This window comes from Hippichthys cyanospilos, chromosome 17 (assembly GCF_059441005.1).
Source record: "Hippichthys cyanospilos isolate Australia breed blue-spotted pipefish chromosome 17, RoL_Hcya_1.0, whole genome shotgun sequence".
Lineage (NCBI taxonomy): Eukaryota > Metazoa > Chordata > Actinopteri > Syngnathiformes > Syngnathidae > Hippichthys > Hippichthys cyanospilos.
The window spans coordinates 8965265-8986846 of NC_142385.1; the positions used below are offsets into that span (position 1 = coordinate 8965265).

The 21582-nt window shown below is 40.8% G+C and overlaps 4 protein-coding genes across 7 annotated transcripts; 2 read left to right on the top strand and 2 right to left on the bottom strand.

Annotated features, from left to right (window-relative positions):
* Positions 1-817: 817 nt before the first annotated feature.
* Positions 818-8122, bottom strand: mfsd1l (major facilitator superfamily domain containing 1-like). The gene is made up of 13 exons (XM_088438450.1): positions 7346-8122; positions 6611-6711; positions 6410-6519; positions 5786-5841; positions 4550-4693; positions 3840-3998; positions 3654-3769; positions 3236-3336; positions 3052-3163; positions 2827-2964; positions 2453-2592; positions 2270-2381; positions 818-1402 (listed from the first exon to the last, which is right to left on the bottom strand). Exons 1-13 carry the CDS (start codon positions 7365-7367, stop codon positions 1262-1264), a joined length of 1452 nt encoding a protein of 483 aa, XP_088294576.1. The 5' UTR covers positions 7368-8122; the 3' UTR covers positions 818-1261.
* Positions 7785-11822, top strand: eme2 (essential meiotic structure-specific endonuclease subunit 2). The gene is made up of 8 exons (XM_088438452.1): positions 7785-8253; positions 8366-8487; positions 8622-8717; positions 9162-9286; positions 9356-9413; positions 9479-9594; positions 10617-10806; positions 11487-11822. Exons 1-8 carry the CDS (start codon positions 7878-7880, stop codon positions 11640-11642), a joined length of 1239 nt encoding a protein of 412 aa, XP_088294578.1. The 5' UTR covers positions 7785-7877; the 3' UTR covers positions 11643-11822.
* A 4-nt stretch (positions 11823-11826) lies between these two features.
* Positions 11827-18773, bottom strand: spsb3b (splA/ryanodine receptor domain and SOCS box containing 3b). 4 transcript variants are annotated; one of them, XM_088438455.1, is made up of 9 exons: positions 18331-18768; positions 17927-18136; positions 16996-17056; positions 16655-16793; positions 14720-14909; positions 14459-14646; positions 14276-14378; positions 13924-14049; positions 11827-12762 (listed from the first exon to the last, which is right to left on the bottom strand). In XM_088438455.1, the coding sequence occupies exons 4-9, from the start codon at positions 16784-16786 to the stop codon at positions 12362-12364; spliced, it is 1140 nt and encodes a 379-aa protein (XP_088294581.1). In that variant the 5' UTR covers positions 16787-16793; positions 16996-17056; positions 17927-18136; positions 18331-18768; the 3' UTR covers positions 11827-12361. The 4 variants fall into 4 exon arrangements, with proteins under 4 accessions (XP_088294581.1, XP_088294580.1, XP_088294582.1 ...); XM_088438454.1 differs by lacking the exon at positions 16996-17056 and having other exon boundaries at positions 18331-18773; XM_088438456.1 differs by lacking the exons at positions 17927-18136; positions 18331-18768 and adding an exon at positions 17166-17896.
* Positions 18774-18850: 77 nt separating this feature from the next.
* nubp2 (nucleotide binding protein 2 (MinD homolog, E. coli)) lies at positions 18851-20984 on the top strand. Its single transcript, XM_088438457.1, has 7 exons — positions 18851-18975; positions 19445-19563; positions 19708-19906; positions 20006-20163; positions 20249-20359; positions 20435-20504; positions 20602-20984. The coding sequence occupies exons 1-7, from the start codon at positions 18960-18962 to the stop codon at positions 20745-20747; spliced, it is 819 nt and encodes a 272-aa protein (XP_088294583.1). The 5' UTR covers positions 18851-18959; the 3' UTR covers positions 20748-20984.
* Positions 20985-21582: the final 598 nt, after the last annotated feature.

Sequence of the window (21582 nt, forward strand, 5' to 3'; positions counted from 1 at the left end):
TGTTCCATCAAGCAGCACAGGTCCTGTAAGCAGATTAAGGCAGGTGTATTTTTAGTGTTTATCTTCAGAGTGAACAGAGGATTTTTACAAGTCTCACAGATAACATTCATCCAAGTTTGTCGCTACGGGAGACAACAGCGCCATCCTATAATCTCAAAAGAGGGAAAATATATATTTGTAATATCTATTATGCAGAACACAAAGATTGCTAGGTGCGACATGGGAAATGTGAGCACTCGGGGCGGACAATCAGACGGATAAAAGTCCCGATCGACGTCTGACATCAAAAATTCAGTAAAGCCGAGTCGGATTAAATGGACCGATTTAAAATTGTACATCAAGTAATTTTTCAGACCAGCTGAAAACATTATTTGTGTTTGTTTTGTTGTTTTCTGATTCAAACTTGTTTAGCATCCACAACATGGCCCCCATCAACTCCAATAGATTTACAGAAATCATTCAAATTGACTCAAACATGGATTTGAATCATCAAAATGAATATAACAGAACATTGCTCATAAATTTATAGTTCATCGCTGCTAAGAAGAAATCTACATATAACGGTATATAAATATAATCATATGATAACCATATGACTTTCCTTCATGTGGCCCCTCAGCCAAAATGCGTTCGACTTCTATTGCACAGGGGAAAAACTTCTTAATGAATGCAATGGATGTATGAAGATTCTTGATGATGAAAAATAAATGTCAGAGCTCCCTCTGCGGGCTATAATGTGTACAACATGCCCCGGCAAGGTTGATCACTCAAAAACAAAAACCTCAACACAAAAACTTCAGTTCACTCATAAAGAAAGTAAATGTACGATATGTTTTATTTTAAACATAATTGTGAGGTTATGTGCGCAGAAAAATCTGCAGGGACTTTAAAGATTTTTTTTTTTTTTTGTAATTCTGTCACGGCCCCATTAAATTCCCTTCTTCAAGAACACATTGCAATCAGTGGACATAAACAGCTGAAATAAAAGTCATGGTATTATATCAGCTGTGGAAACAAACTGTAACAGTCATAGGGGTTGTTTTCGTCAACAGAATGTGCTTTGATTGTTTTGTATAGATCTTTTCTTTTTTTGTATCCCCTGATACAGTGTTGTTCAAATCATTCCATTAGAAAAGGTTTTTAGTTCATGCATCAAAAAAGGACATCAATGAGAAAGTGTCTCTAAAATGATCATCCAAAATCAAATTGCAAAAAAAAGGAAGTTGGGAAAAATGTTCAAACTTGACAAAAATTGAAGAAGTCAGGAGTTGATGGAGGGAGATGCAGGCTGTGCATCCCTCTCGTCCTCGTTGTCCACTTCCTCTCCACGGGAGAGCGGCTCCGTGTCTGACTCCCTCTCGACCTGCGCCGATCGTTTGGTCAACTTGTTCAGGGTCCCGCCCTAAAAATAAATTGTGTTTATTTTCAAACGGCAGGGATGGGAGGAAGTCACATGTGCAAGTCAGAAGTCTGTTTCGGGTTTCAACCTGTGAGTATTATTTTTCTCGAATTAAGTTTGTTTAGCGGAATAATTCCAGAAATTAGGGACTTATGTCTTAAGCAAATTGAGTTATGTGACTCAAGTCGACTGAAAAATCGTCATGCGACTAGTTAAGTCATGCGACTCAAGTCATTTTGTGAAGTCTAGTCATGTGACTCGAATCATCATGTGACAGGTCAAGTCATGTGACTCAAGTTAACTGACAAGTCGTCATGGGACGAGTTAAGTCATCCAACTCAAGTCGTTTTGTGAGGAGTCAAGTCAGGTGACTCGAATCACAATGTGATGAGTTAAGTCATGTGACGAGTCAGCTCATGTGACAAGTCGCCATAAGACGAGTCAGTCGTGACTCGACTCGTCATGTGACAAGTCAAGTCATGTGACTCAAGTCAACTGACAAATTGAATCGTCACATGGCGAGTCAAGTCACGTGGCGAGTCAAGTCACGTGGTGAGTCAAGTCACGTGGCGAGTCAAGTCACGTGGCTCAAATCGCCATGTGACGAGTCATGTTATGTGACTCGAGTCGTCAGTTGTCGCGAGTCAAAGTCACGTGACACAACACATAATGTGACGCGAGTCAAATCACGCGACTCGACTCAAACCATGCGACTCAAGTAAAGTCACATAACTGGAGACAAGTCACATGGCTTGAGTAAATTGATGTGAAGAGTCAAGTCATGTAAAGTCACATGATTTCGGTCTCCCACCTCTCCCAATACAGTAGAAAACATTTCAAATGGATTAAGCAAAGACAAAGATGAGTGACCTGTCTGTGATCGACAATGTTGAGCAGCACCGACGTGACGATGCAAGCGATGGTGTTGGCCAACATGAAGATCATCATTCTCTGCCATCGCCACAATGGAATCTTGGTGTCACTGAGTGGATGACATTGATAATCGTTACGCACCAGAAAGGGACCTCGATGCGTTGTGCGAGATTTCAGTACCTCGACTTAGTGCCCAAAATCTCCCCGACAACAAGATTGGAAATACCAATCCCGATCATCTGGACGGAGGTAGCGAGCCCCATGGCTGTGCCGATTGTCGCTTGAGGAACCACGAGAGGAATTGACGGCCACATGCTAGCCTGCAACGCACCACAAACTATTACAATTCCACTTACGCCATTACATAAACATCCTATCAAAATTCACATCTACACCTATCCAACCAGTAGAAAACGTGTACACTGCATAATGTGAATGTTTTAATATTATACTTTTGCTTATTGAGTTTTTTTTTTTGTATAAAAACATTTTAATAGTAAGGTGCCATACATTAGGAGGGCATAACTTCAATAGGCGTTGGACGCCAAACTGACCGCAGCAAAAGAATAAGTGATTCCCAGCCACAGGGTGGAGACGAGAGGAGCGACGAAGGTGAAGGCCAGCAGCCCAAACACGGGCAGCGTGAGTACGGCACAGGACACGGCGAAAATCCCTCGAAGGCCCACGTAGTCCTGGGGTGAGAAAAAAAATACGATGTATGTTTTTTTTTTTGCAGAGTTAAAATTAAACATCATCATTAGGAAATAAATCCAACTAACGATAAGAATGCCGACAACGGCAGAGAGGACGAGTGAGCTGTCGTAAACGGCCCCTGCGACGTAGGCTGCCTCCTTCTGCGTGTAGTCCTTGTACTTATCTTGAATGAACTTACTAAAAAAAAAAAGCAGGATTTTGAATTCATTTGCATCCGTGCAGTAATGTAATATTTTGTTTTCCCAATACCTGGCATCAGCAATAAAGGGGAAGATTCCGTTGTAAAAGAACATGATAGTGAGAACCAGCAGCCAGTATCTGAGGGATAGCTGCTTCACATCCTGGATTTTCTATAGAAATATAGCAAGACAGAGCAGAGGACATAAAAGGGGGAAAAATGCATAATTTCATGTGCACTTCATAGCTAATTTAGTATTTTGTGGTCCCACTTTACCAATATTGTGGCCACAATTTAGCATTTCTTTCAGCTTACACCTAATGTGCGTGTGGTTATTTTGACTAATTATTTTTGGACTTTGTGCGCCCATTACACCTGATTTGTGACAACAAATATGTCATGTGTTCACGTTATTTGTTCACATAGCGTATAACAATTTGTAATCAAGACGGAGTGTGTGACAAGTTGATTCCAGAATAATATTTGTACCACTTTGCGAGACTCCTCCTGGATGACGCCATCAAGGCCGAGTTGCCTCATTCCCACCTTGTCCAGCGAGCTCACGACGACGGCGGACATAAAGCCCAGCACGCACAAGAATGCACCTATGAAATCCAAAAAAGTCATTTGGACTTCCAGTAAAATGGCAGTGTATCACTGTAGTATTCCACTTACCAGCCCAAAGTGTCCACTGCATGCCAAACGTTTCCTCAAAACGTTGCGTGAGGAAAAAGTTGAGGACTGAGCCCAGGCGTGAGAACGCCAAGGTCAGGCCGAAGGCTAAGGCCAGTTCCTTGCCCTTGAACCAGAAAGCAGTGATGCGGTTCTGCACAACTGAAAAAAAAAGTGCATTGTAATAATCTTGGTTTTTTGTTTGTTTTTTTTTTACTCTTATGCAGTATTTTGCCCAATTTTGGCTCATTTTCTGTCATTCTAGAGTAATTAGGTACATTATAATATGACTGTATTTGAAATGCAAGGTATTACATTAATATTGCATTACTTTTACATTATTCTCACCAACATACCTGGAAATATTCTTATTATAGCTTATTACGCTCATTACACATCCAGTAAGTAAACTTAAATGCTCAAAATTATCCTAAAATAAATATTATTACTTCCTTGGACTTATAAATGATGCCCAGATCGCGGGAGATGTAAAATAGAAATGTACAAACAAACGACCTAAACAAAGTCCTTTGCATAACAGCAATATGCCAGCGCCATCTCAAGGGAACCAAATGAACTGCATTCATGTTATCAACTGCTTCAATGAATATCAATTAAAATGGTTTAGGAGAGCTTTAAAAACACACACACACACACACACACACACAAATCGCAACCCCAACTGAATGCATTATCAGCTGTACAATGCTTACTGGTCAGCGATCCGTTGCCAGATCCGAACAGGAGTCGACCAGTGAGCATGAGGGGAAGCAGGTATGGTGTTCCTGTGAAGTGGGAACCTAGAGCAAACAGGGAGGATCCCAACACGCACAAAAAGGAGAAGAGAAAAACTCCGACTGCAGAAAGACAGAAAAAAAAGCAACATTAAATAAATTGTACACCACAGTTAGGACTGGTTGATTATATTACTATATTAAGGGACTTTTCCAAGATACTATTTAGCAATCATTTTAATTTAATCTATGAAATGTGCGTACATAAATCGAGTATATGAAAACGTATTTTCCTATGCCCTATGATCTCCTAACCATAGTACATCATTTTACAACATGACAACACACCGTGCATCAGAGTGGTGAGCGCCGCTAACTCTCCCTGCAGGACTGAGCACTACTCTCTCTCCCCCATAATGCAACTTTTCTTAAAGGGCCAGTCTCAGTCTCTATTGTCATTACCTCACGCATCCGCTCTCACCTCACACTCCTACCTTACATATACCTCTCCGCACAGCTCCCTCACTCACCGCCACAAGCGCACCGTTTATAGTGTTGTAAAGTGAAATAAGTTCTTACCGTATATAATGACTCCCTCCATGTGGAAGGATGAGCAGTGGTTTAGTTTGAAGCGAAAATGCCTTCATTTGCGGCACAACGAGACCGAGTATTAACAGGCTGTTCAGACTCCACGTTAAGACTGAGCAAGAAAGTGTTATTGTTATGCATCAAGTAGGCGGTGCTGTAAAGTGACAGTCTTTTGGTAAAAAATAAAAAAAGTGAAACGCAATGCATATCATTTCTGCGGAGGTTCATCTACGTTAATGCTGAGGGGAAAATGGTTTAAAAGTATACCGTATTTGGTATGTGAAGAAAAGTAAAGCACAATTCAGACAGGGGAAAACTATAATCATGCCGTTTTCCATTTAATATGGCAATCTGACTTTAATTTAAAGCCATATCACCATGTAATTTAAAAATATGCAAATATGCCCCCCAAAGGCTTGTGATGATATCAGAGCAATGTGATTGACTGCTCAGTAAATTTTATCTGATCAGCTGTGATGTCATCAGGACTACATTGTGGAGCCATCACCTGATAATAGGCACTTGTGATTGGCTGCTTTGTCACCGGAACAGCAGACAAAGACATTTGTGCTGGTACTGCTTTTTTAGGGTATGTTTGAATATGTTAAAAAAAAAAAACTGTCTTACATCTGTTTCCCAGTTTGTCAATCAAGAATCCAGCCAGGATCACCACAATTGCATTCCTATGCAGAAGCAAAAGATGATTCACGTTGTTTATGTTTATATTCACTGTAGCTTTTTTTTTAATCACACCAAATAAATCACAATCAACTTATGCCTTTATTTTGACCTAATCAAAAGTGTCTCAACTTCTGAGTTACATGCATTAAGTAACATGCTGTTAAAAACAAGTTTGGGAAGTTACTTAATATTTATTTTTGGAGCTGTACTACTGAGATGTACAAGCGCTAATGTGATGCATGCTAATATCCGGAGGTGAATTGTTTACGCAGACTGATGCTTACCTCATTTAGATTCATTATTTGTTTGTTTTTTTGATAAAATGTGTCAGCATTGGAAGGCGAAGCTGCTCGTTTTAGGTTCTATGTTATACACTGTATTTTATTAATTTATTCAATCCCAAAGACATATCTTTATGTTTTTGAAGAATCCCTGGTACCCATTTATAGCTTTGAAAAATGCTAATTCATGTTAATTAAGTCACTAAAATACCTAAAGTAATTGATGAATTGAGTATCTAAAATCATCATTACTTTCCATTTGCGTTTGAGTGTATGTATGTGTACTTACGTCCATGCATAGATAGCATAAAGAAGATTGTACTCCTGAGGGGTCATCCCCAAGCCCTCCACACAATCCACTGTGCCATTGATCACTGTTGCATTGGGGCATGTCAGGTTCTACAGGATGCAGGAGGGGTACAGAACAATGATCATGTGATCAATTTGGCAGACCCAAAGCTACAATTGCATTCATCCAATCTTTACATACCCCTTGAAATTGGTTCTGCAAAACACTCGGCATGTCAAAGCAGAAGTAGGAGCCGAACGTCAACAGGCAATTGAAAAACAGCACCACGAAGCGATAGTAACCTGGAGGACAAGTAAATTATAAGACTTTAGCAATTAGTAAGTGTTCAGTGCTCCGGACACTCCGTGTTGCCGAATTGGAGACTAGAAACTTTAATTCAAAGACAGAAGACAACATGAGCACAACTGTTTTCACAGTTTTGCATTAAGGAGCAATATGGAATGTGAAATGGAGTATATATATGTTGCAAAAGCAGTGATTGATCCACTTGAGAACTTTTGACCAGGGGAATGTGTTGCCTACACATTTTTACAAGACCCGTTTAGCATGTAATACGTATAGTATGTATTAAATAAGGATTTTTTTAATGGAAGCTAAACTCAAATGTCCCATATTGATATTGTATTAAATATGAAATAAAGAATAGGAAGGCAAAATCCTTCCCCTAGATTACAAAGCCTTGTTTTAAATGGTTTAATTCATCAGATTCATGGTTTGACTTTACACGAGAACCCACTGCAAATAAGGCAACTATTCATTCATTCGTTTTAATGTTTTCGTAAATCCTCATTCTTGAGTTTTGGCAGCGCAGTCATAAATGCTGACTTGGCCATTTTAGTGGCCAAATTCCACAGGACAAAAGAAATCTGGCCATGCGACTATTGACGCGGGATTTTGTATTTATGTCAAACGTACCTTTTTCTGCCGGTTGTGCCATGGTGAGAGGATAAAATACGACTGCTTGGTTGGGGGGGAAAGGGAAAGTCCTCGCTGGAGCTACTCTCGTGTTGTTGACATGGACATAAGCAAGGGGGGAAAATATTAAATCTCACAACCACATGGATACTTCGAATGCACTATTATTGCGGACTGCTGAGTTTATAAATCAGTGGTAAATATGCGCATGCGTAGATTTCACTGCCCGCCTCACGTGACTGGCGCATATAACTTTATTAGCAAACTTTAAAAGTACAACATCGGTACAAAACTGAAAATTGCTATTTCTATAAATCTTTTATTTTCATCATATACATATTAATTACTTAATCTCTTCATTTATGTCTCAGTTGGAGGATTACGAGTAAAGTACGACCGCGTTTTAATTTCTTCTATCGAAATGACCCTCATCAGACACCGTCACAGACAGGAAGTACTATTGTAAATAAAGCATTTTTTAAGCGATCGGCGGGCAATGTAACGATTTTCTTAGAAATTTTTATCACGTAAAATGACCACATCGCAAAAGTCTATTGTATGGGAAATATCCGATTCGGACACCGAAGTTGATGATGAATCAAAAAGCGATTTAGAACGTAACGGAGATGCTACAGACTCGGGGGATAGAAACGTCTATGTTCCGCCGCCTTCGGATGAGCACGATCGGCCGAGTCCAGCAAAAAAACGCCGTTCCAAGGAGGAGATGGCGGCAGATAAGGAGAAAGCGATACAACGCAGGGAGGCTCGAGAGAAGAACCGAGCTGCGAAAGAGCGAGAGAAGCAGGAGAAGAGAAAGGAGCTGCAGAAACGGAAAGAAGCTGCACAACATCTCAACAGCCTCAAGCCGGAGAACTACCTCAAAAGTTTGACTGTCTGCATAGATTCCGGTCCGTTGTCATCGCGAGCTTTCATAAAAGTTGCTCTCTATTCAACCCCGTTTAACATACTTGATGGTATCAGAATTTGAATGATGATTTCACATCTCTCCTTTGTTTCCAGCTCTCCTGCAACAGCAAGGCTGTGACCTCCTGCTTGGCACCTTGTCATCTCTTGAATGGAGGTACAACGTCCAGCAGCAGCCACTTCCCAACAGCATCACGTGGACCAGGGATTTACCTCAGGTGGACGCGTGTTTCCTTAAGAGCCCCTCGCTCTATGTTCAATAACAAAACGTTGGAAAAAGGAGAAGAGCACTATCTTTGGTTGACAAAGTTGTCCACTGTTTTGCATTGTTATGCTTCCATGGCATCTCCAGCTGGCTGAGGATGGCAATGCAACGGTCGCAGAGGACCAGCTGGTGCAGGTGCTAAGCGCGTCCGAATTCTTAGACGAGGTCATCTCTGTCAAAAGAGTAAGTTGGCCTTCTATGTGTATGATATATTTTCTCTCAAGTGGTGTGAAATGTGGGCCTTTAAATTGAACTCAATTCTGAATGACAAGTTACCTCAAGTTAATTATTATTTTGGAAGAACCCAAAAAAACAATATCTTCTTTTTGGCGTCATCTAGTGGAATTAATAGGCAATTACACGACAGTATTCATTTTGGGGTGTTCTCAATGCGAATCTTTTATGTTCACGCAATTTCAAGCATATTATTTACCAATGTCTTATTCTTGAAATGGAAAAAGAAAAAAACATTCGGCTGAACAGTTGGAACTGTCACAAATTTGTGTCCAAATACCATTTCCAGGTCTTCAGCGAGAAGACATAGCTAGAATGTTGAATTTCAAGATGCATATGACACAACACTGAATTAACAATTTTCTGGTGAGTTGAATTTTGAATACGCTACAGATGATTGACAATAAAGATGAGGAACCGGTGCGGGATTCTCTCCTGGGTTCTTTGATGAAGGGCCTCAATCAGGATGCCGTGAAGGTGGCCACTCTCCTGGTAACAGAGTCCAAACCAGATTACAGGTAACGATCTGAAAATCACTTATATGTTTTGATAACTGCGTATTATACTGTTTTGCATCCGACCAACAGGAAAAATGCTTTAAGTCAAAGAACCAAATACAACGGAAAGAATCTGGACACTGAGGAGGTCAGCAGCAGTATCTGTTGCTTGAAACGACAAAATACTGAATGTGTCTTTTACACTTTGTCCAGGTTCTTGTGTATCTACAACTGCATAAGAACATAACCGTGTTCTTTGTGGATGGTTGGCAAGATGTCTCAGACCATGTGTGTGCCGTCACCAAGTCCTTGTCCAAACGACCTTTTAAGTACGTAGCTCCAGAGGTGGGAGGTTTGATTCACAGGTGATCTGACTCAACCTGGACTTGGACTCGTGTTGGTCCTGACTTGACTCCAGCGGGACTCAGGTTACGTGTCGTGACTTGAATCGGACTCGTGTGGCGTGACTCCAGTCGTACTCGATTTAGGCGTGACCTGACTCGAGACAGACTCGTGTCAGTTGAGACTCGACTCCTGTTGCACGTGAAGCGACTCCAGTCGGGACTGGGTTTGAGCGTAACCTGACTCGAGATGGGACTTGTCACACACGACTCGGCTTGAACTCGGTTCCTGCTTGACTTGACTCGTCATCTGACTCGAATCAGACTGCCGTGACGTGAGTCGAGTCGGACTTGGTTCACATACTTGACTCCAGTCTGACTCGGTTCACGCATGACCTGACTCCGGTCAAACTTGGGTTTGCTCGTGACTCCATTCAGACTCGTGACTTGACTCAAGTCAGTCTTGGCTTACGCAACTTGACTCAAGTTCCGCAACCTGGTTCAGGTCAGACTCAAGTCACGTGAGTCGAGTCGGACTTGTTTCGCACATGCTTTGACTCCAGTCAGTCCCGGTTCATTTATGACAGTGGTTCTCAAAGTGGAGTTCGCGGTCTGACTCCAGGGGGTTTCGTGAAATAATTTGGGTTGTTTTGGGACTGATTTAGTCAATCTTTTAACAGTTACAGATTCGTGCCTTGTTTGGCTTAGTCTTTGTTTTTTAGCGCCGCTTCTGGCCGCTGTTGATAGTGCATCGCGCTCTATCTACATACATAGAATCGATTGTAACATCTAGGAAGGACAGAACATTGGGTTATTAATAATAAAAAAAAAATACATATTTTTTGTTCATTTCATTTGATTTTAAATTGTGAAAGTACTCATGACTCTTCTCGCGAGACTTGTCTCTTTCTGCCTCCGTTAAAAACAAACTTAGGACTCACATGAGTGACTTCAGTCCTCCATATTTGTCACTCCCTGACAAAACGAGCGTTTTTCTGACCTCCCGGCAGGCAGCTGACGGAGCAATCGGAATTGCCCTTCTGTGTGGACGGCTCCTGGGCCAGCGGCGTGCGAGTGGAGAAGGACGGCTGCGGGCTCAAACAGGTGTGGACCAAACAGATCCAACAACTCAACAGAGTCAGTCAGGCCACCGCCTCCTGTGTCACGGCAGCTTACCCGTCACCGCAACTGCTGCTGCAGGTACGACCTCTTGACCTCATTGAGCTGTATTATATGTGCGTGTCTTTAATCCCTTGGGGAAATTTTGCCCAAACCCGGGCTTTTTCATGTCTTTGATGTGTGATGTCAAAGGAAAAGCATTAAAATAAACACTAGGCTAAAATATTGCAGATTGTCAAAACATGACTTTGCCACACTGCCGTCCCTTCTAAATGCTTGCAAACAGGAGGTCGAGAGGTAAACGCTTTAAGTGTCAAATTTAGCCTATGTCGCGCTCATTTACTGCCATTCAAAATTGGAAACATCGTCAATTTTGGACATGACCAGATGTTTTTAGCATGCATTTCCCCCCGATTTTTGCATTAATCTTTTCAACGGCAACTCTCGAACAGGGCGCAAGAGAAATTTCGGTGTTGAGCCACCAGGTGGCGCTAGCGGCCAATTTATGACATTTGCAAGCCTTCCAATGACTTTTGATTGGTTTAGCCTTTTGATGAATGTAAATATTTTTATTCGACGATGTTCTGACTCTTTCAAAGTCAGCCCAAGTTGGACGATATTATGGCCAAGCTAACGAAAAATCCGAGGTAAATTGGGCTGGGCAAACATTTTGTGCTGAATTGACTGTCAAAATAGTTATTTCTGTCATGCCCTAATGTTTTTTTTCTTACTGCTACTTACTTCCTGCGTTGCGTTTCCAGGCTTACAAGGCATCAAGTTCAGAGGAGGATCGAAAGAAGCTGCTTGCCGATCTAACGGTGAAGGGCGAAGGCAAAGACAGGCGTGTCGGACCCGAGATTTCTACTAGAATTTACCGCTGCCTCACAGCTCTGAATCCTGAACTGGTCCTGGACTAATTTGTGCTCAATAATGTTTACATCATGTTGCAAATTGCGGATGTGGTTTAGTTGCCATCATGTGATTGTTGGTTGCAATAAGCTACAAATATGATACATCATGATGTTCAATCAGTTCGGATTTTTTGGAATATGTATGTTTTAGTATTAATAATGATTCAATTAAAATATTCCTCAGCAGAGCTTGTCTTTTGGAGTTTATTTTAAAGAAGTGTCCAAGTAAGAAACAATACAAACGGTTCTTTACATAGTATCAAAAAGTAATTCCTGATATCTATCCCTCCTATTAAATCCCCTTTTGTGAACATTTTTGATCTAGTCTGTTCAAGATTAGTTTTACATTCATGGGAAAACAAAGTAGCAAGTCAAAGCGGAAGTAGAAAAAAAAAGTTAATTATTCACTACAGTTTACTTTTATTTCACTCTTTCCCATCCAAAATGCTTTATTTTAGTTATTTTAAATTTAGACGTGACTAAACCAAGACTTGGCTCTGAGGTTAATTTCTTTCAACAGTAGGGGGTGCTGCGACACAACATTTCCGCCTCTAATTGGCCGGAAAGAAAGTGTATCAGCTTTTAATTCGTTCAAAAAAACGCAATTTAACTATTATCACAAAGCAATTGTTTAATGTAACTTCCGCTTTTGGACTTGAAACTTGTCGCAGCGGCACAAGCGAACGCTTGCTCGTATGACCTTAAATTGGCGAGAGATGAACACGTCACGCCCAGCGACAACGTTTACTCTGATAATCTTCCGATTGGGAATGTTCGTTGTCGCCGCTGGGGGGCGCGTGGCGAGAGTCCGGCGCCTCCAAACAAGGTTCCGCGACGGAGGCACTGACGACGGGGCGGGACGGGCATTCGGCGCCGCCCTCGGACGGCGTGACTGTGAACACCCAGCCGAGGCGGCGGCGCAGGAGGGCGAGCAGGCCCGGGGGAAGATCCAGGGCGCTCAGGACGTCCGGGCAGGCGGGGAGGATTTGACGAAGGCGCGCGCAGCACAGGTACTGCAGGGACGTGGGCGTGTAACAGGCGCGGATCACCTTCATGCTGCTTTTGGCTGCCGTGGAGCACAACATGGGGTACAGCTTCTTGTTTTGCAGCTTGCTGGCAGCCACACCTGTGGGCCAAAAACCAGGATGTTATAATGAGGGTATGGTCAAACTTAAAAAAAAAACGGTATGAAAACCAATACATTTACTGAACATGACAAAAAGTCTTGCATCGCGAATATTTATTACAGTTTAACCCTTGTGCAGTATTTTGTCCGATCCTTTGACGTTTACATCAAACACACTAGAGAGCTGAAATTTTACCCAAATGATGATAACATGTCAAATTTCAACATGGCACCAGCACTTAGTCATCACACTACCAGGAGTGTGCCATCAAATAATTCAGAATCTTAAGTATGATGGTCACACATTTACGCATTTTGGGGAAAAAAATATTCAAAAGGTGTAATGGTAGCAAAAAAATGTGTCACAAAGTTGAAGACAACTTGGAAATGTGGTATTTTAGCCAGAAATATGATGTCATAATTAGCATTTCGGGGGACACATAATATTATGTGGCGGGCCGGATCTGGGCCCCGGGCCTCAAGTTTGACACAAATCAAAATAATTCACAAGGGTGAAATTGGTTGACTAAAGTGTATTTAGTATATAAATACTAAAATGTAAGCAGTTTTATTACTATTTTCCTCCACATACAAATTGTATGAGATGGCTTTTTGATAAAATACTTGATTAATCATACTTCATAACATGTGCAAATTATGAAAAAAATGATAGCACCTTTATTTAACCATTTGGGTAATTAAATTGTTAGGTATGTTTATTGTGTTTTTTAACAGATATTTTTATGCATTGTAAATAGTAAAAGTGTACATACACATTTATTATATTTTAACTTGTTCAAGTATAATTAAAATAATTACGAAAAATAATAAAATAAAAATAAAAATAAAATAATTTGCCAAAAACTTGTTAAAAACATTTATTACATTTTTTTGCCTCATAATGATAAATAGCAGACAGGTTTACATACACATTTTTTTTAATTTGATGACGTATAGTTAAAATGATTAGAAAAAACATTAAAAATGATTTAATTAGATGAAATCATTTTACAAAAAATATTCAACATTTTTTTTAATAATTGGTTGATCTGTGTAGAAACACGTACAATGAATATTTTTTGTTTTAGTTCTACCTTTATTTTTTGTCATTTCATGTACTGCATGCCACCAGCAAGGTACGCATCTAGTTTCAAAACACACCTATGCAGCGTCGATTCTTGTAGATGGTCAAAGTACCGTGCCAGGTGTCCAAGTGCAGTCCGATGATGGAGCCTTGACCGAACCGGGAGGAGAAGTTCACTTTTTCACCTTTATGCTGGAAGAGACCTTAACAAAAAGAAAAACGTCTTTTCGGTTGTGATTCACTGATAAGGCGCACTGACGGCCATTAGTAAATTGAGGCCCCCCAAAAGCTTTGTAATTGCCTGTAGAAGCCACAAGATGGCAGCAAAGTACGTTTTCTATTTGACAAGGCTATTGCCGCTTCCCCTCAGCCTTCCAATGCGTCTCATTACTTTTGCAGTGACATTCACAGACACTTGTGAACCCAAACCTGTATAGGAGAGTCCCCAGCTATCTTCGTCGTGACCCAAAAGGCTACCGAAGTTATATTTGAATTTGTCCAGGTTCACCTCAGCAGTCCCAATTCCAATCATCTGCAGTAGAACAACAGAGAAGACTGAGACTTCATCTGCTGCTGTTATTATTACCGATATTTAATTGGCATTGGCCGTACCATGTCGGTTCCGTAGACGGGGGAGGTCATCTTGACTTCCCAGAAGTGCTGTCCCTCCGCGAGCTCTCTGGTGCCGCGGATGGCGGCCGTGCCGCAGCTGTAGTCCGAGTGGAAACTCGCCTTGCGGCTGTCGCAGCTGAGAAAGGCGAAGGAGGACTTGACGCGCTCGTCCCAGACCCAGTCCAAGTCTGAAAGAGCCCACGGGTTCATAACGGAAATCTCTACCATATGAACTGCAACGGTATCGTTTGTTGAGCTAACCGTCGTCATCCTCTCCACAGGGGCAGTCGGCGCCGATTCCGAGGCCGGCGTTAAGATCGTCCCCCCAGGAGCACTGGCAGAAAGATTCCCCGAGCACGGGCGCCAGGACGGATGGGACGACCGCTTCCGTCAGCTCAGAGCCCGTCGGGGAGGTCGCCGGGTGAAGCACCTCGGACTCCACGGCGCTGATCTGAATGACGCAAACGATAATAGTTTGGGATCTTGTTGGAACGCCGAGCTGTAACTTTGGATTTGGGGCCAGAAAAAAACTATTCAAGCAACATGTAAAACTGTAATATATCAAATTAATATGCTTTTTGATTTCTTTCAAAGAGAAGAAAAAACTTGCAATTTAAAAACTTTCACTTTCAATTTGGGGCCTGAAAACTTAAAGAATCTCAACAAAAGGTCAAACTATCATATAAAATTCATATGTATTTATATTGTGTGTTTGTTGTTTGGCTAAAACTGTAAAACTGTGCAACTGTATTTTGTTTTGAGGCCAGCTATGTTGTGTTAAGAAAGCTAAATAAGTTACATTTGGATTAAATTCAGTAATATAGACGTCCCCAAGGTAGCTAGCTAGCTAGCCAGCTAATAACAGTAGCTACCTAGCTGTACTTTACAGCACTCTAGCTTGCTAGCTGGCTATATTAGCTTGCTAGCTTGCAAAATTCAGTCATATAGACCAGCGGTTCTCAGTGATGTACAGTACCCCCTTTGAAATATCTTATCAGCAAAGTACCCCTTAACCAGTACAAATATTTTTTGGGTTAAAAAAAAAAAAAAAGACTTAAAACATGTCATCAGTGACTAATTATTCAACTTTAGACCCTTTCAAGCTTCATTAGCATTGGTCCACAAAAAATAATCAACCTTAAGTGTCCTATTCTGGATCAGAGAAGAAATCGATCATAAAACTACAAATATAGATGTGAATATAATTAATTAAAAGAACTATAAGTATTTGTCCACAAAAATAATCAATATAAAGTGTCAGACCTGTTCTCAAAATGAAAAAAATTATGATTTTATTTTCCACAGAAAAAGTATTAAACAAAAATAATCAATATAAAGTGTCAGACCTGTTCTCAAAATGAAAAAAATTATGATTTTATTTTCCACAGAAAAAGTATTAAACATACTGTGTCCTGTTTAAAATTACAGATCTGTTCACAAAAATAAATCCTTAACTTAATTATTAATAAACATTTGTCCCCCAAAAATAACATAAAATTGACAGACCTGTTCTCAAAAATAAATATAAATAAATATTTGTCCACAGAAAAACATTTAACGTAAAGTTTCCTCTTTTCGGATCATAGTATAGATGTAAAATAAATAATTAACCTGACAGGTAACAGAGGTGGCGCATAACAAGTTGGGTCAAACCATTATAGTATAGGGGAAAATTCGGCTTTTTACAATAATATTGAATAACCTACTGAACATAACATTTGTTTTATGAACTTAAAATTTCCTGAAACAATTAATTTAATGATTGTTTTTAAAAGATTTTTGCATGTTTGTTTTACTTAAAATCTCGAGTACCCCGGAAGTTCCTTCAAGTACCCCCATTTGAGAACCACTGATATCGACCACAATGCCGGCTAGCTAGCTGTGCAGCGATTTACAGTAGCTAGCTAATCTAGTACTGTGATGTACAGCTAGCTAGCTACGGTCAAAAGATAAAACCCTTGACTGCAAATATACAGGTGTTCACTGCAAGCTTAATTCGAAAGAGAATCGCGTTTGGTCAGGAGGCGTGTGATATTAGACAGTCTACGTGAGCGTCTGGATGTGAGTAGTGGCCATCAGCAGCAATGACGTGTTCTTTCCTTGTTCAATAAATGATTGGGAAAAAAAAGGCACGTGTTCTCCTTTTCCCAGCGGATTAAATAACTTTCAATGTAGAAGGGTAAGATCTTAGCATACCTGTGTTGTTGTTTGGCTTTCCCATTCTTCTCCTTGGGATGAGATCGACGTAACCGTGATAGAACCCATCCCGTGCCACATTTCGCTCCAGGCCAAATGTCGAGCCTGGACGCTCCTTCCCCTTCTCAGCATGGATGATCTGTAACCAAGACGCCGAGTTAATAAAACATTTTCTATCAAACACATTTTCAAAGAAGTAACCTCATTTGACCCTTTTGCGGTTATTATGTCCAATCCTTTGATCTTTAAATCAAAGATGTTTAAATTGACATTTCACCTAGATGGTGACAACATATGTCACAGGTCACACTAAAAAGCAAAAAAGATGGCTACATGCTTACATGTGAAACTTTTGAGAGTTGCAGCTTCCTCAATAATCACACCTTAACTTTTAGATGGGCTCTGAAATCAAACAAAGCATACGTTACTTTAATCCCAATACATTGCGTTACTACTTTTTACCTATGCAGGGGAGAGGAACAGCTTGTGTTCTAGCGTGCCTATTTTCTACCTCTTCCATATGCCACAATTGGCATGTGCTTTTAAATCCAAGCTCCTGCTTCTCCTGCTTCTCCTGCTCTAAGTGTCAACAATGTCCGTTACAGCAAGTTTCATCTGAATTTCTTCACAAATTAGCACAGTGTCATGCGTTTGAAGTTTTCTTCTTATACAACGACATATACAAAGAAAAATAATGCCATAAAACAAAACCATCTTCATAATAGACTGTAACTTATTTCGTTAGGTTAAAATGTAAAACTAATCATGAAGACAAGTGCTAATTTTTTCATCAGCGAAGTCACCTTGTATCCGTTATACGAGCAATTTCTCGTATAACGGGTGCAGAACCACCAGTGAGCACAGCAGCTGGTCGCTGCTTTTCCAAGCAGGTGCACCAGATAATTGCCAACAATTTAGATTAGTTCGTCTGAAGCTGGGTTCGTTTTAAGTGGGCTTTGGCCTACATACAGCAAATGCATCATCTGGAGTCGTGAGCTGTAGTATGAACAGTTCCAATGAATTAGTTTGAGGTTTGTTTAAAAGTGCACAGTAAAGAAGAATTCGCAGCATTTCCCATGCAATTGCAACTAAATAATCAAAATCAATGGCAGCACAGTGGTTTGCTAAACTTTATCTTGGCCACTTCTTGACTGTTTTACTACATGACGTCACATAGATGACGTTCAAATGCCACCTTGATCATAGGACAGACATGCCATTTTCATACTTGCTGCTAGTGTATGTTCTACCGAAGGAGGTTTGTGGCCTTACCTTACAGGAATCTTGTGGTGGTCTGCCTCGCAGCGGTGGCTCATTTGACGGTCAGTGTGCCACAATATCCGAGTGTGTGACAGGTGCACTCCACACTGTGGCCCACTTCTTCCCCTCAAGGAAGCCAGACCGTAAACATGACCTGGCAACGCCTCTGCCTTACGCTCATTGGATAAGACCCGAGAGAGGGAGGAGCTTATGTCTGGACTCCTTGTGATATAAAGTGTATTTTTGGAAAGAACTTTGAAAATGCAGACACTGAATGTTTTTAAGTGTGTCATAATTAAGACGCCTTGATAACGGAAGACAAACATTCCGGAATCCATGTTTAAAGTTTTGAAAATATTACTTGGATTCAATTTTGGAATTATGAAGGGCCTAGATCATGATATTTTCACACTTACCTCTGTGAAATATATGCTTCAGACTCAAACGTGGCGATTTCACTTTTATTAAATCTGGGTTTTATCGCACCGACTAACTGAAGCCTCTGAGAGTTTGACTATCACGCCGTCTTTATGATGTCATCAAACGCTGACCGGCCACGAAACATCCATCCATCCATTCATCCGTCATTTTGACCGTTTAACCTCGAGAGGGTCATAGGGGCGGCGCCTTTTCCAGCTCAGTGAACGAAAGAGCCAAAAACAGGCGTTTTTACTGATACTAACATGCAAAGCAAAATCAAGAGACTTCACGCACCAAAAAGTCGTTCCTCTTATCAAACGGTACCTGTGGGAACCCAGTAGTTATATCAAATGTTCCGCCCACGGGAGTTTGGAGTGAGAAATCAACATTGTAAGATGGTTAAAATCTCCAAATTGGTGATTTCCCATGATATGGCGTGACCAAAACCCGACATATAGTAAAGTTAGTAAGAAACCCGAGCATCTATGAAGCACTTGAACGTCACTCGCTTCACCATTGGCCACTTTAAGATTTGTAGGTGGCATCTAATTGGCTGAGTTTAGTCAGGTGGCCTTTTACGGAAGTCCATTTTGCATCCAACGCGTACTGATGCCTAATAACAGTTATGGAACAGAATGACGGTAAGCGCTCATTAGTTTTCCAATCAACTTGTGTATATAACTGCGGGAATTATAATAAATGACAAATACGACTAAAACATTTATCATTTAACAAATAGTTTGTACTAGAAAACAGTACTACTGTATCACATCATTCGATAAGTATCGTTATCTCGCATTTCGTAGCAGCATTGCGTACTCACTTTCGAAGGAAAAAAACGCAGCTGTGTGAGCGGAATTTGTGCAGTCGGGTAGCGAGATTAATAATAAAGAAAATATATTTCAACACGTTTCGCAACACAAATATCAGGTGGAAAGTAATTAGCAAATTCTGACGGACTAAGAGAAAGTTCAGTTACACTTTCAAATGTCGGTATCGAGATATTTTCGCCTATAAGAGAAATCCAAAGTTAAACAAAACTTTTACTCAGTTGCAATATATTAGTAGTTATTCCCACCCCTGAATAAAACATGTTTTCATTCTCCCTAGATAGCAGCAGTCTGGCCCATGTGGGCCATGTCATCCTGGTTCTGTCCGGAAAAGGGGGTGTTGGAAAAAGCACCATCACCACCGAACTTGCCCTGGCACTGAGGCATGCGGGGAAAAAGGCTGGTGACACTGAACACCTCATACGACAAATAAAGCATAGCTCATTTTGTTCCCTTTAGTATGTTTAAATATGAAGGAAATGTAAAATATATACAGCAACGTAATATTAGAATTGTCAATCTGAACTCTTTTTGTCCATTCAGGTTGGCATCCTGGACGTCGACCTGTGCGGTCCGAGCATCCCGCGCATGCTAAGCGTGGGTCATCAAGACGTGCACCAGTGCGACTCGGGATGGGTTCCCGTCTACGCTGACTCGGAGAAGACTCTCGCACTTATGTCCATCGGCTTTCTATTGGACGACCCGGATGAAGCCGTGGTGTGGAGGGGGCCCAAGAAAACGGGTACTGTACATCTAGCAGGGTTTAATGAAAAGTCCAAGAAAAAGTTTGGAATCCAGCAAGGAACATTTTTGCACTGATTGTCTTTTTTTTTTGTCTTAGCGATGATTGGTCAGTTTGTGTCTGACGTAGCGTGGGGAGAGCTGGACTTCCTGTTAGTGGACACGCCGCCAGGGACATCAGACGAACATTTGGCCATATTGGAGAACCTCAAGAAGCAGAAAGCAGTTGATGGGGCGGTTTTGGTCACCACGCCTCAGGTGAAGGAAGTAGACTATCTGAACCTTTGTTTCCACTTCCCATTAGAGACAAAGCTTCTTAACTGGCCTTAGTGTTGTCTTGCAGGCGGTGTCAACGGGTGATGTACGGAGAGAGGCCACTTTCTGCAAGAAAACTGGGGTGCGCATCCTCGGGATTGTTGAAAACATGAGCGGCTTTGTTTGCCCGCACTGCTCAGTGAGTGCTATTTTGACACAGCTTTTTTTTTCTCCCCCACCCACCTAATGGACTAATATTTTCTGTTAATGAAAGGAATGCAGCAATATATTTTCTAAAGGAGGCGGTGAGGAGCTGGCCAAACTAACAGGATCACCTTTTCTTGGTGGGTCAAAACCGGTGGACTTTTAAAAAACAAAAAGGAATTAGGGAAAAAAAAAAAAAAGACTTTTCCTGACAATAAACAAGTGTCTCATGTGCAGGTTCCGTGCCCTTGGATCCTCAACTGAGCGCAAGTGTGGAGCAAGGCAAAGACTTCCTCAAGTCATTCCCGGACAGCGCCACCTTCAGTGCCATTAGCGGCATTACTAAGACTCTTCTCAACAGTCTTGAAAAGCAAAACACCTGAGTGACACAGTGTAAAAATCATACTGAGACTATCACGTGGACAATAGCATGTAAAAAAAAAAAAAAAATACAAATTAAATGTTTTGTTCATTAACTCATTCATTGCCAGCCATTTAAAAACAACAAAAAAGAACACACCAATTTTGAGCATTCTGACCTGTGTTCATTTAAATTTCCAAAACGTTATAAACAAACAAAACAGTTTCTCATATTTTGCATAAAGATTTTGTTCATCTTATCCATTTTTTTCTGTGACTGAATATAAATTGCAATTCTAAAGGCAAGTCTAATTCGTGAAAGATTTTATACAATATTTAGGACAGTGACATCTAGTGGAGAAGTAAATGATTGCAGTTGGGCAACGTGGATCTAAACGGAAATCTTTTTTTAATTTGCTTATGGAAACGTTCACGTTGACACATTAGGATAATAGCAGTGGTAACACAAGATTGTAAAGTTGACGTGTACGTGAACGCATCAGCAGGAGATTCGGGAAACATACAAGTCAAATTTTGGAAAACCTATTAAAAAAAAGTGAATCACACTTCAGTCTACCTGAACTGGGAACTAATGGCCTAACTCAATTGCCGACAGACGTTTAAATATTGAGTTCAGAATTGAGAAAAAAACCTCCTTAAATTACAGTAATATAAATGTCTCCTAAAACTTTCCTGCTGTGGTCCTCAATTGCTCAAGTGTGATAAACCGGTCAGTAGGGGATTGAGCTGGAATACATTTCCCAACAGAAACTCTTTCGAAAAAAATATCTGGAATGCAAGTAAACAAATTGAGGTAAAGCCACAGATGAGTTGGCGATGAAGAGCAGATTTGAGGCG